The sequence below is a fragment of the Gavia stellata genome, chromosome 27 (genome assembly GCF_030936135.1).
Source record: "Gavia stellata isolate bGavSte3 chromosome 27, bGavSte3.hap2, whole genome shotgun sequence".
NCBI lineage: Eukaryota > Metazoa > Chordata > Aves > Gaviiformes > Gaviidae > Gavia > Gavia stellata.
The window spans coordinates 4,281,760-4,294,943 of record NC_082620.1 but is presented as its reverse complement, the minus strand read 5'-3'; the positions used below and the strand labels follow the sequence as shown (position 1 = coordinate 4,294,943).

The window sequence follows — 13,184 nt, the reverse complement described above, 5'->3', positions numbered from 1 at the left end:
AAAAAAAAAAAAAAAGCAACCTAAACTTCTTGAGGCCTTTATCTGTTCAGGGTAAAAACAAATTACGGGGATCCCTTGGAGCTGAAGTGCTCATGGAGTTGCGGGGGGAAGGGGGTGCCTGCATGATGTTAGAAAAAAGTAATTAGGGTTTTTTTTTAAAAAAGGGACAAACTTCAGACACAAGGAACCTTTTGCTAGGCTGGTATACTTACAAACTGGCACTGAAATTACTATTAATTATCAGAATTAATTCATACGACTAGTCCTTCTGGAGCCCAGGAGTATGTAGACAAGCCCTCTCTCTCAGACTCAGGTGAGGATTTGGGGTCAAACAGCTACTGTCTCACCTATAGAGTCCGGGACAGTATCCTGTAGTGTGTGTGCTCCCAGACTGGGCTAGGAAAAGAGAGCAGGGAAGAGCTTGTAACCAGGGGAAAGCCCAAGCTTCTGAAGGTGGCAGGTCTCAACACAGTATAGTTGCATTTGCTTATACAGTGCCCAAGCTGTCAGTAGCCCTACTTGGCAAAATTTGTCAGCATGGACCCAGCAATGCATTAATTCTTAGCTGGACTACATCCTGGCCTCAGCGAGCATCTCCCCCCTCTTTGAGTTCTCTGTGCTGCATAGGTTGCAGCAGCCTCATGTTTTGTAGCTGAAAAAACCATGACTGGGCCAACAGCTACAGAGGTGCTGCAGAACAGTGGTGTCCCTCCTCCCCGCCCCAGCACTGAGCAAAAGAGCCCCCCCAGTCTGAGCAGGACATCCCACAGTGGGATCCTGAATGTTTGCCTGCCTTCTCCTCCCTCTTCAGTGGTGCCTTCACCCTCTCCCAAAAGTCACCGGAGATCCGTATCAGTCCATGCAGAAAGGCAGACTTGTCCATCCCCAGTGAAAGGCTGGGGACGAGGGCTTGGGGACATACCTGTCATTGTACGACTGCTTGGGTCAGAGAGCAAGTAGTATTTTCAAGGCTGCTTTAATGGCTAGGACGCTCTTCTGTGAGCACGATGCTCCCCGTGCTGCACCGTGGGACAGAGTGTCAGCTCACAACCTCCTGAGATGGGGATACTGAAGCACCACAAAAACGCCTCACCCTCAACAGAGAGGAAGCACCTGGGGGTTGGGATGAGATGGAACTGGATGGGAGATCAACCCCAGCCCTCCAGTGTGACAGACCCTTCAACTGCCCGCTCCGTTCTTCCCAAGTTACTTCAGCTAAATCCCTACAGGCAGAACAGCAGGGATGAGGAGAGGTGTCCTACAGAGAAAGTGTAGACTGAGAAAGTTTTACAATATAAATAGCATTCAAAATTATTATCATTAATAGTAAAAAGGATCTGGAAGAACAGGAGTGTCCTATTCCCACCCCTGCTCATTCATTAATGCGTCCTCATTTATGTGACAATAAATACCCACTCCCACCCTTGCTGTCGGATGCCATTCATTTAATGCTGGAGAAAGAAGGGGGGAGGGGTGGAGAGAGAGAGCGCACCCCTCACCCCCTCCTTCCCACTGGCAAAAGCTGAGCTAGTTGTCTTTGTGACACCAATTCCTTGAGTTTTATATATGTGTGTGTGTGTGTACATTATATATATAGAGAGAGAGACACACACACAAATATATATTTCTAAAATTCATTACCTGTTGTTCCCACCCACCCCCCTCCAAGAAGTGGAGATTATTATTAATATCGTACAACTGAAAACATGGAAAAATAAAACCCAGAAAGAAAAATGGAGGGGATAGAGCCCCACCCATAACAAAGGGTCCCCAGATGGGCACAGGCCCCACGCACCATGCAGGGAGCAAGGAAAAGCAGCTGGTACCCTCAAGGTTCATGTCCGTATAAAAGGGTATTTTTTTGCTGCATCCTGCCCCTGTGTTCTGTGATCTGCAGAATGAAGTGATGCAGCACCAGTCCTGCTGCGAGCCTGCCTCTCTTATGGGGCCTGTGGAGGAGCATGGGTTTCTTTCCTTCCTCTCTCTCTCGTGTGTGTGGCACGGAGTTTGTTTTTCACTTGCCATCCCAATCTTTGTTCTTGCCTCATATGGGGTCCTCTTAGTAATTCCGTGTAAGAGCAAAACCAAACCACCGCCGCTGTTGTCTCTAAGATTAAGGAGAAGCTGCTGGAGCAACGGTAGAGGCTGGGGCAGCAGCTGGAGCCGGAGCAGGAGGTGGGGCTGGAGCAAGGGCTGGCTCGCCCTGTGGCCTGGAAGCATCGCCATGGTCTGTGGAAGAAGCAGCCTCCTCTGGTTCTCCATCTTCTTTAGTGGCCAGGCCCTCAGGGTCAGGCAGCGATTCTTCAGAATCTGTGTTCAGGTCTTCCTCCTCATCATCCTCATCCTCCTCATCATCATCCTCCTCCTCTTCATCATCCTCCTCTTCTTCATTCATCTCCTCCTCATCATCCTCTTCATCCTCTTGGGAAGAGTCATCCTCGTCCTCCACATCACCCGAGCCAGATGCTGCCGCCCCCCTCTCCTGAGGCGCGGTCCCGGCTCTGCTCGGTGAGGGACCTTCAGTGACTTCTGACTGCTTCTTGCTGAGGTCCAGGGAATCATTGAGGCCCACACCAGCCGCATTCTGCAGGAAGAAGAGGGAGCTGTTGTTGTCAGTGCTGAGGTTGAGGGAACTGTCCAGGTTGATGGAAGAGTTCTGGATGTCATACTCGAGAGTGGAGTGGGCAAGGCCCTCGGGGCCAGGCGAGATGGCAGGAAGCTCCCCTCGCTCCTGCTTCTCATGTTTGCGCTTGTGCGAGTCCATCTGTGACATGCCCACCACTGTGTGTTTGCAGCCAGGGTAGGTGCAATGGAAGTGGGAGCACTTGAGTTTGTACTTGCAGTCAGGCACCTCGCAGTCCACGCTTGAGCTGAACTGGCAGAAGCCAGCAGCACTGATGACGTCCTGCTTGCCGTGGTGCTTACGGTGGGCTGTCACCTTAGTGCTGTCAGTGCAGCGGAAGCCACAACGCAGACAGTGGAAGTGTGTGCTATTGCCAGAGAACTGACAGTCTGGGAAGTTGCAACTCAGTGAAGACTTGAAGCGTTTGAAATCATCCAATACCAGGTTGTCAACACGATCATGATGCTGGGCATGCTTATACATGTGGGTACGGCCACAGAACTTGTAGCCACAATTCTCCCGCGTGCAGTGGTAGTGGGTAACCTTGAGAGAGAATTGGCAGCTGGAGTCCTTGCAGTCCTCGTAGAGGTCATAGCGCCGAAATCCCTCCAGCATCATCCCTTCATCCAGCATCTTGCGTGAGGATGCGGTCTTGCGGCGCTTACCAAACGGGGACATGTCCTCAATAATCCAGAAACGCTTTTTGGCCCCCGAGGCAGTTGGCATAGTGATGGTATTCCCTGAGGAGAAAAAGCCAAGAGTGGTGTTGCTGACAGCCAGGGCTCTCTTCATCTCCTAACCATCCTGGCAAGCTCTGTATTTGCCAAGACACAACGCTGCAACTGTTCCCACCCAGCAGCTCATCCCTCAAGCTCTAAGTAAGCCTGAAGCCTGGGATCGTGGGCTGGCTGATGCCTGCTGGACACAGCTTCCTCAATTTTCAGCGTATCCCACCTTGCCTCTCATTGCTGCTCTTGTATATTGATATTGTCCAAATGCTAACTTGCTTCTCTGTTTTGCTACTCTCTCAGTTTCTCCTGCTGCTTAGTTAATCTCTAGTTCTATTTTCCTCAAATCAGACTTTAATACAGAGGAGCTGGCTTGTTCCAGTCCAAGGACTGAGGTGTTTTACTGTAGTTCACCAGGCCTGAAGTGGTAAAAGAGTTTAAGCATACTAAAAACTGGTACATGTATACTGTTTTCCCCTTTCCAGGCTCTTGTATTACACTACAATTGCCAAGGACAGGCAGGAAGCGAAGGGAAGATCCCATGCGTGATTAAAACTGCAAGGGGGGGAATTTATAGAAATAGGATGGACTTTGGCCAGGAGACTGCAACATCCCTCACTGTAATGAGCCTACATATTACGATGAGTGCACTTAGAAAGACAGATGGACAGATGTTCAATGGGGCTAATTCTCATCATCACTAGCCAGTGGACTCTGAGAGAAAATACCAGTTCTGCAGCTTTCCCTGGGGTCTCAAAAATCACATGATGCCCCTAGTAAATAAAGAGCCTTCATCTATCTTCCACTTTCATTCACAGGGCCAGCATAACTGGCTAGTGCTCACGTCCCCTAGGATCAAGCTGACATCAAGGACTCGACCTCATTATATCTATTAACTTTTTTTCTTCTCTGCTTGCTATTTCCAGAATCAAACCACAATCTCCAGCATCAACATGCAGCATAGACAAGGTTGGAGGCAAGAATTTCTCACCAGGTGCAGAATTGTGAGTGTAATTGGAAATTATAGCTTGCAACTAAAACATACTTTTTTTTTTCTTTATGCTGAAACTGCCATCCTCTTAAAAAGAGGCATGATTTGTGACATGCAGTGCCTGGGGCCCGAGAATCCAGAGCAGCTTGCATCCTTGTCTAGGAGACTGAAGAAACAGTCATCTGTTTGACTGTTATAGAGTTACTATTTTTTCTGGCTGATAAGCAGGTATTAAAAGTGATGAATGCTATTTTTGCCGTATCTGGCCCTTCAAATGATGACCCCTTAAGAGAAAGTGGCCATCATTGAAGGAAGCCTCCAAAAGTTAAACGGGCACTGTATTGAAAGGTACCAGTCAATGGAAACGGTGGCAGCAACCGAACCTCCCACCTCATTCCATGGCTGGGCTATACAGATTGCAGGATAAGCAAAGAACAAAAGATTTTTCCACACCCACTCATTGCATGGCACTTTTGCTCAGACTGCAAATAAGGATGCCAGCTTGGGGCATCCATGGTGAGACCATCTTAGTGACATGTAGCTGGTGGAAACTGCACGTTAAGGCTAATTTAACCAGCTACCAGGGAAAGAATAACTTTCTGTCACTGTGGATTTTAAATTAGCAAGCTCTTAGCTACAGAATCTGTGACCAATTACTCTCTGCTCCCCCCCCAAACATCTGGTATTGTAAAATCTCGTTCTCCGCTTCCAGGCGTCTAGTGTAAGTGCATCGTTGCCTGGACAAATCACTGCTATCCAGATCAACTCCTTACTCCTTTTTAAAAAAATTACAGCCAAACCATCATGGTTTTTATCATTAGTATGAATGCTCATCTTGTCTGCCTTCAGACAGGAATATGGGACAAGCCATCTTAGGGGAAAGACTCTGGATGGGAAAACTGGGAAATTAGTAGAATTTACATCAAATTTAAAACAGGTAAATTTTATCTGCCCAGCTTTTACAACTCTTCAAACAGATGTGCTTAAAACTTCAGTTAAACCAATTTTGTTTTCTCATACAGGCAAACTTTCAGTGCAAGGGTATGAAAAAGAGATGATAACCTGGTACACTCTCCCCTAGCCACTAGACAACGTTCAGTCCTTAGCACCCAATTGGAGATTACAAGCCTCTACAGATGTAATCCCAAGCAAATCCCAATGGTAAGTGCATGCCATAAACTTGTCTTTTCAACTACGAATAATGTAAACATTCGCAAAACTATACAAAGGTAAAGAAAATAAAAATATATAATTAGAGGAAAGCACAGCACAAGGTTAAGATGTTTCAGGTTGCATGCAAATCTGTTAGAAAAAAAAGAAGCAAAAATATAGTTTCTTGTGAATTTTTTTTGATTGGAACATGCTCCTCCGGACAAGGCAAGGATCCTTCTCCTGCCAAGTCCCATGAGAAAAACCTGTGAACTTCCAAGTGGAGTTGGTCCTCCAGCCACACTCCCAGCCATTTACCTTGGATTTGCACATTACTAAAACTGGCAGGAAGAATGACTGGGGCATTTGTAGGCTGCCAGAATCCTCTTAAGTGCGAACTTTAAGCACAAGTATGCCCTTAATTAACTAGAAAAGAGCTGGGAGTTGGGAAAAGAAGGCAAAACTGAGACACACCCTAAAAAACATTCCCAGCTGGAATGAGAATCCCCAGCCTAAGACATCTCTGATCTTGGTCACACATGGGAAACATGGCAGCTTAAAACTAAAAATCTAGATGGATTTTCTGCAGCTGTTAAGAGCAGATGTAAATAACAGTGACTGTGAGAAACAGCCTGAGCTGTCTGATGATGTCATGTAGTGACACTGACTGTACTTCACTGTTACTGGTGCTGGGCAAAGCAGCCCTGAATTTTATGGCTTTGTGTATGAATAGGAAGCAGTGAAGCTTACAAGGTCTATAAAAATATGGGAAGTGGGTACCTTGTCAGACATTTACCTGCTGAGATGTGTGCAGCAGACTATGGTGGGTACTGGGTTGGGTGGCCTGGAAGATCTAAACAAGAATTCCAAGTGCCATTAATGCTACATGAGGAAAAGTTTGCTTTGTGGCCACCCTGCTGTTATCAAGAGGCTGAAAGTGCATTTTAAGTATGGATTTTGTTAGATTTTTCTCATAGTTTGGAATTGGTGGAAATTGCTCTCAGGTATCCAAACATCTCTCAGTGATTTGCTGTGGTTTTGGTTACCTTTCTTAGCTGTGGCTACTGTGTCAGATGACAAAAGCAGTAGGCATGGATGGGCCCTTGGATAAAGTTAAGTAAGACACAGAGTGACGTATGCTTTTTTACTGAACCAAAGGTGCAGAGAAAAAAAACGTGGCCAGGGTGAGTGGGGAAGGAGATGGGCATAGGACACTAAGAGAGAAAGCAAAGAAGTGTTACCTGCTGCATCCTGAACTAAGGGAACGTCACTTTTTACTGGAGTTGGAGTGGCAATGATGGGCGAAAACCCAGTGGTGCTGGCGGCAGGCATGACAATGCCTCTGCTGGATCCAAGAGTGGCACTGAGCAGAGAGTATGAGAGACAAGATGGAGAGAAAAGATAGGGGAGGGTGGGAAGGGGAGACCTAAGCAGGGCTTGTGAGAAAGATGGAGGCAGAGATGGTGGTTGAGGTTGTGGTGCATTGTGGGTAGCATCATCGGCAGCAGCAGTAGCAGTAGAAGGAACCAGGCAGCCTGGAGAATGTGGAGAGAAAAAAAGCAGAAAAGAAAAAAAAAAAAAACCAAAACAACAAAACCAAACCAAAACAAACAAAACAAAACAAAAAAACAAAAGAACTGAAATGAGAACCCAAGAGCAGAAGCAATATGATGAAAATGGAAAATACATTCACAAATGTATGAAACAGAACTGTAACAGAGAAGAAACAGAAGGTGAGGAACTGACAGCATCAGGAAGAGGAGGGGTGTCTCTGCAGAAGGTAAGGTGGCTTTAGTGGCATGGGGGAAGAGCCACAGGCTTTCACGCAGGAATTCCTGCTTGTTTGGTCCTTGTTCATCTCTATGGTGCCAGCTTTAACCAACTAATAGCTGTAAGGGTGGTCTTACACTTTGGGTGGGTGGAGTTGCTTGCTAGCTGGATAGCAGGGGGGGGCCGTTTCCTAGGAAGCGTGACTTGGGCAAATGGCGTACTGACAAAGGAGAGTGTGCCAGGAACCACTGTGCCACCAGAACCCTTTGGAGGAGCTTTAATGTCATGGGGCAACCACTGTCGTAACCCAGCAGTGTTCATACAACATATGGTTAGATGTGCTATATGATAACCTTGGTCTAACTGGTGTGGGAAAGAAAAGGAGGAAAATGTGTACGAAATTACAGCAAACTCAGTGAGGCAGCCTATCTAGAATGTAACACTTAACCCTGGGAAGGACAGCTAAGAGACCCCTGGATCACCACTAGATGACAACAGAATTCATAAAAGATATCTGACTACTGAAAAGATAACCCTGTAAATACAGGGCAGTGGGAGATGGCTACGCATTTTCCTGGCAAACAGGAAACAAGGGCAGAAACTTACTTCCAAAAAGAGGGGTGAGGGAGGTCTCCTTTGTGCAACACTGCACAAAGTGGAGCAAGAGTTTTTGCATGAGGAAGGGAGCTCAGTGAGCTGCTTCTATATGTTGATTTCTGAAGATGTGGTAGGTTTTTTTCCCCTGTGTATATAATATTTGCTATTATACAGTCTTTCTGTACCTGAACAGTACAGGAAAGTGCCTGACTTCAGATGCTGCATAAGGAAATACAAAAAGATATCAGGGGAAATGCCAAGTACAGAACAGGCCCACAATTTTTTTCTTTTTTAAAATCAGTTATTAAAATAGATCCAACTCCAAGACACAGGATAAAAACCTCTCTTCAGGGGGGAAAAAAAAAAAGATACGCTGTTAGTTCATGGATGCTTGAGGTGCACATTTTGATGGATCTCTTCTCACAAATGACGGAGGGAGCTAGGTTAGTACGAGGCACTACCATGAAGCTGGTACAGTTTATATCTTAAGAGGTGCAGTTGTCCTTTGGCCTCTCTTTGTGAGTTTATCTCCCAAGAGAGCAGGCAACTGATGATCCATTTCACTCCCCCGCCCCTCTTACCTGCTGATGTACTTTCATTGCCCACTGGAGTGCTGGAGCAGCTGCGGTCCATATTGGAAGATTCAGAGGAGATACCCCCAGGGCTACAGCCAGTGTAATCCATGTACTCGTCTGTTTCAGTGTCCATCATGCTTGGGGGTCCCTGAAAGGAAGCCGGGGTTCCTGATGAGGCTGGGCTGGGTGCCATGCTGCCAACCTGGGGGAGATTTTCATTTCTTGGAGTGTGGCCAATAACCTGCAGCAAGAGAACAGGACAGGGACTTTCACACCAAAAGCAAGATGCCAAGACCAAAACCATCTGTCTGCACATTTATTTCTCTCTGCCACAGTTCATGAGGGATAGCTGGAACATGCTCGCGAGTGGAACCCATGGCACTGTGGGTAGGAGCGTGAATCTTCCTTCACTGGGAGCTCAGAGCATTAAACTTGGCACATGTATCCTGGTATGTGAATTGTGATGCACTCAGAGGCTGCGAGTGTTAATCTTGGTACCAGTATCCTGGTGTGTGGATTCTGATGCCTTCAAAACCAGGAGGTGTTAATCTTGGCATTACTACCTTACTGTGTAGGTCCTGCTGCAGTCAGAGGCTGGAAATACGACTGCTGATGTGACTGTCCTAGTGCCTGCATGCTGAGACATTGCAACGGGGGAACACAGGAACTGAAACCAGTGACGTACGTGTATGCTCTGTTCACATGCAGCTGGTGTGGCCTGGCGTGGCATGGTCTTCTCTGGATAGTTACATGGGTAGGTACCCAGAAGCAATGTATATCCAAACACACCACTAAGTGCCTACTGAGCACTAAGGAATGGGAAAAACTGGAGTTAGTACATTTAAATGCAGAAAGGCAGTGGCAGTACAGCAATCTGGTTAGCTTTGCTACATGCCCTGATTTGTGGTTTCATCCTTGTTTTGTTGTTTGCTGGACTGCTCCATGGGCTAAGCACAGCAGTAGAGTAAGACTAGCCCTGTATGCTCCCAGGATTGCTCAGGCCATGATTGCTACTTCTCCACTGCTGAAGTGAGATAGGATTGCCAGTGAAAGGAGATGGAGGTCAAAACTAGCATTTTCTGCTCAGCGGGTACTAAAATTCTTAGGGCTAGACTCAGCATGTACTAGAAGAGTAGTGAAGACAAATCTATTTGTTAAATCTCTCCTAAGTTTGATTTTTGTACCTAAGCTTTTCGTGTTCAGAACAAAAGTACCGCAACAGTAACAGCAGTTCCTTGGCATCTGTGAACTCATTAAATCCAACAGCAGTAGACTTGAACAATTAACTTATTGACAGTACTTAATAACTAATAGGGACCTCTCATTCCCCTATTGTGGAATGAAAGGGGGTTCCCATCTTACTTCTACAGATGACCCCTTTTGTTTTTCATATACCAGAAGATGTCCTTAGGGTCAGATCACTCACAGGCATTTAAATAAAGCCAGCTTGTTTTATCTGTCAAGTCTATGGAAGTTAAAGCAACTAAGGAATAAGAAGAACATGCAGGAAGTTGCAGGACTGCTGCCATTCTGAGCAGCAGTTCAGTGCTGCAGTTGAAAGTCTTCAATTTATTCATGAAACAGACAAACCCAATCTGCCAGTTGCTCTCAGTTAAGTGTTAGAAAAGAAGCAACTGTTAATCGTCCTGCTACTTCCTGAGAGAGGACAAGGAGTGCCCCAAACTAACTCCAAATCAATAAGGGAAGAGAAATTTCGAGACTGGTATTTCTCCCATCCTCGGTGGAAGCAGCAAATAATTCTTTATGTGCAACAGGAAATGATAGCTTTAACGAGCACGGTCAATTCTTCCACATCCTAAGGACTTCAATTTTAATAAGCCAATTGGTGTATATTGAGAGAGCAGGGAGGGAGTGCAAGTTGTGAATATGAGTATTTTAGTGTTACCCTTCTCCATTTTTTCCTCCATAATTCACAAGGAGAAGCTGTTTACACTAAGTAATGCTTTGATGTCTATGCTTCATCATCTTTCCTCCTATTGTAGAAGTCCAACCAGGTAAAGCTAGCTTGGGTGAACTCACATATCCCAGTTACATCCCCCAATGCAGACATATCCTTAACAGTTTGGGTACGAGTGTCTTGGCACTAAAGCAGTCTGCAGCGAGCAACCAAAGGAACCAACACGACATGTGGATCTACAACTTAAATAACCAGTGAGTCACCTGAGTAGGAACACGATCAAAGTTCTTCCCCAGCATCCTTCTCATGTGCTTTCTGGCATGGGATGTCATTTGGTGCTTGAGCAGGAAGGAGAACTGGCAGCCCTCTCGAATGCAGTGGAAGTGGCTGTTCACCTGGTTGTATTTGCAACCTACAGACACAAAACAATTGTATGTAGTACATGAAAGGTACAGAGAGGGAAAGGGACTGTAGGGAAGATGATCTGGAGATGGGACAAGGCTGCTGCTACTACATGGATTTCTGGTGGAGTGAAGATTATAAATGGTCACGTGTTCTTCAGGAATACTCCTGAATGATAAAAAAACCCCCATGATCTTTTGCCTGCTGAGCAACTGCAAGAGAGGATTACAATGTAGGTAGATTTAAGAAGTGAGCCTGAGCCACCAACTAGTCCCACCCCTCTTCGGTTTCTTACAAAGAAAGGAACATTACCATAACATCTAGTAGTGCCTGATGTTCTCCAGTCTTAACTAGCACCTTTTCCTTTACAAAGAGAACAAACCCAAGACATTTAACTGTATTATAGAAGTTACAATTGAAAATACATGCTCATAATTAGATTAGAAATGAAAAGTTCTTTTTCTCTTTTTTCCTTTAACTGTGCTCTCAGAAGAGCAGTCTCTTAAAAGCTCTAGCTCTGGGCAGTGTATGTTCTCTGGTCAGATAGAGATGAGCCAGGAAGCATTTATTGTCACTCCAAATTTGTTGTGTAATAGGGGCAGCTACTAAACAACAAGCAATTTATATGGGTCCTGGCATATAGCACTTGACACATTTTGCTCCTTGTGGATAGTGCCATGCATGCTGGGAGTTTGTGTATCATCTCATTAACAGACAATCCTAGACAGCTACATTCTATAGCTGATAAATAATGCCTTGTTGCAGTTATAACACAGCTATATCAATAATTGGGTTCTGTCTATTCTCCATTGTCCCTTGGCCATACCCTTATACACACAGAGGTACAGACCTACAGACAGGCTCAGTTTTACTCATCTGTCTATCGTCTATCTAAACCTGTCCACCTTTACTTACTTACATACTTAAGTATTTTTCATCTCTCTCTCCCCCTCCCCACCCATACACGCATGTATATATTTATACATGCACAAACATACATATATAAAAATTTATCATCTGTGTGTTTGTTCAGAAACATTCACAACCCTTAAAGCAGGCCAGTGTTCTCTGCACTTGCTATATATTCATATGCAACGTAAAAAACACAGGGATGTACAGAGAAATAGACATGTTGGTATAACCATATACACCTACACAAACACATCCAGCTACACCATCCCACATGCTGCCTGTATCTACATAGGCAAACGCAGAGTGCTGGCTAAACGCATGTTTATTGCACGGCAAGCTCAACCTATAGGCATATGTACATACTGCTGGATGGATGTACCCCATCACTCCCAAAAATAAACACTGCTGACACATGCACAGCCTGTAGATGCCTCGCTGCCAAACAGCTCCTGAATCACCCAGCCCATCTTTAGCTCACAGAGAGCATTTTATGTGCATGCCAAGTTTATGTTTGTTTAGGTATTGCACTCCCCCACAGCCCCACCTCATTTGCCCTCCCCATCACGTTGTGCTGTTCTTTGGGATGGAGAACAAACAGTGCTGGCGGGACTGAAACAGTATCAGCAAAGGGCAGGTGAAGGCTCGCCTGTTGCTAGGGCATCCGTGTAGGCTGGGTGTCATATATCATTGTCCTGCTTTGTCTAGCCCCTGCTATCACCTGAAACACCTAAAGTTGAGTAAATAACAGCAACTGCTGAATCTACTGACATGTGTAAATGAGACCTAGGTAAGTAGTGGCTGTGGCATGTTGACACTCATTACCCTGGTTACCACAAACAAGCTACCATTTGGGTATAAATTCTTGATGTATTTAAAGCTGAAAAGAAAAGTTTGTTTCTGGTTATTGTGCCCGTTTCCCTGCAATGTGAGAGAACAGCACCCGGAAGCGTTACTCTGAACCCTGTTTTGTTTCAGCCTTTGTTCCCACCAGGAGTGATAGGGAAGACTGGGTCTGTGATACTGTTACACTGTTACACCAAAACACAACTAGAAGGGTTAAGTGAATCCCAGGCAATTCGGGATAGAGCTCTGCTGGAGCTATCGTAGGGATCCCCCCCCAGTTCAGAGCCCTGGATTTCAGCTCTAGATACCTTCCTGGGAATGCATTCTACTTTCTGTTGTTGTGCGTTTGTTTTACCAGCTTTACACTAGAGGCACTTAGATTAAATAACTACTGCAGTGCTGCTAATAGCTTTGGCAAGTGGGCAAGCCGCAGTCTAAGGCTGTGCCACATCTCAGGTGTTTCCTTAGGCCATGCTCTGGTGGAAGGCTGGCACAAAGACACAGCGCTGTGTTCCCTGCTGCTCACAAATGGATGTGGAGAATGGTCAGAGGAGAAGGGCATAGTTTATTGAATGCTCTTCTCCATACCTATCTCCCTGTATTTGCCCTTTGGCTTTCAATATGCTGCCTGTAATCAGGCAAAGCAGCAACTTCCTTGATACAGGAAGACTTTCAG

At 45.7% G+C, this 13,184-nt stretch overlaps 1 protein-coding gene across 1 annotated transcript in view; it reads right to left on the bottom strand.

Annotated features, from left to right (window-relative positions):
- Nucleotides 1–1,705: 1,705 nt before the first annotated feature.
- The window catches only part of CASZ1 (castor zinc finger 1), a 51,819-nt gene continuing 40,340 nt past the window's right edge, over nt 1,706–13,184 (bottom strand). Inside the window, exons 16-19 of the mRNA XM_059829851.1 lie at nt 10,615–10,763; nt 8,440–8,674; nt 6,733–7,026; nt 1,706–3,363 (exon numbers count right to left, since the gene is read on the bottom strand). Of these exons, the coding sequence (XP_059685834.1) occupies nt 2,114–3,363; nt 6,733–7,026; nt 8,440–8,674; nt 10,615–10,763 (1,928 nt within the window). The 3' untranslated portion in view covers nt 1,706–2,113. The remainder of the gene's footprint in view (nt 3,364–6,732; nt 7,027–8,439; nt 8,675–10,614; nt 10,764–13,184) is intronic.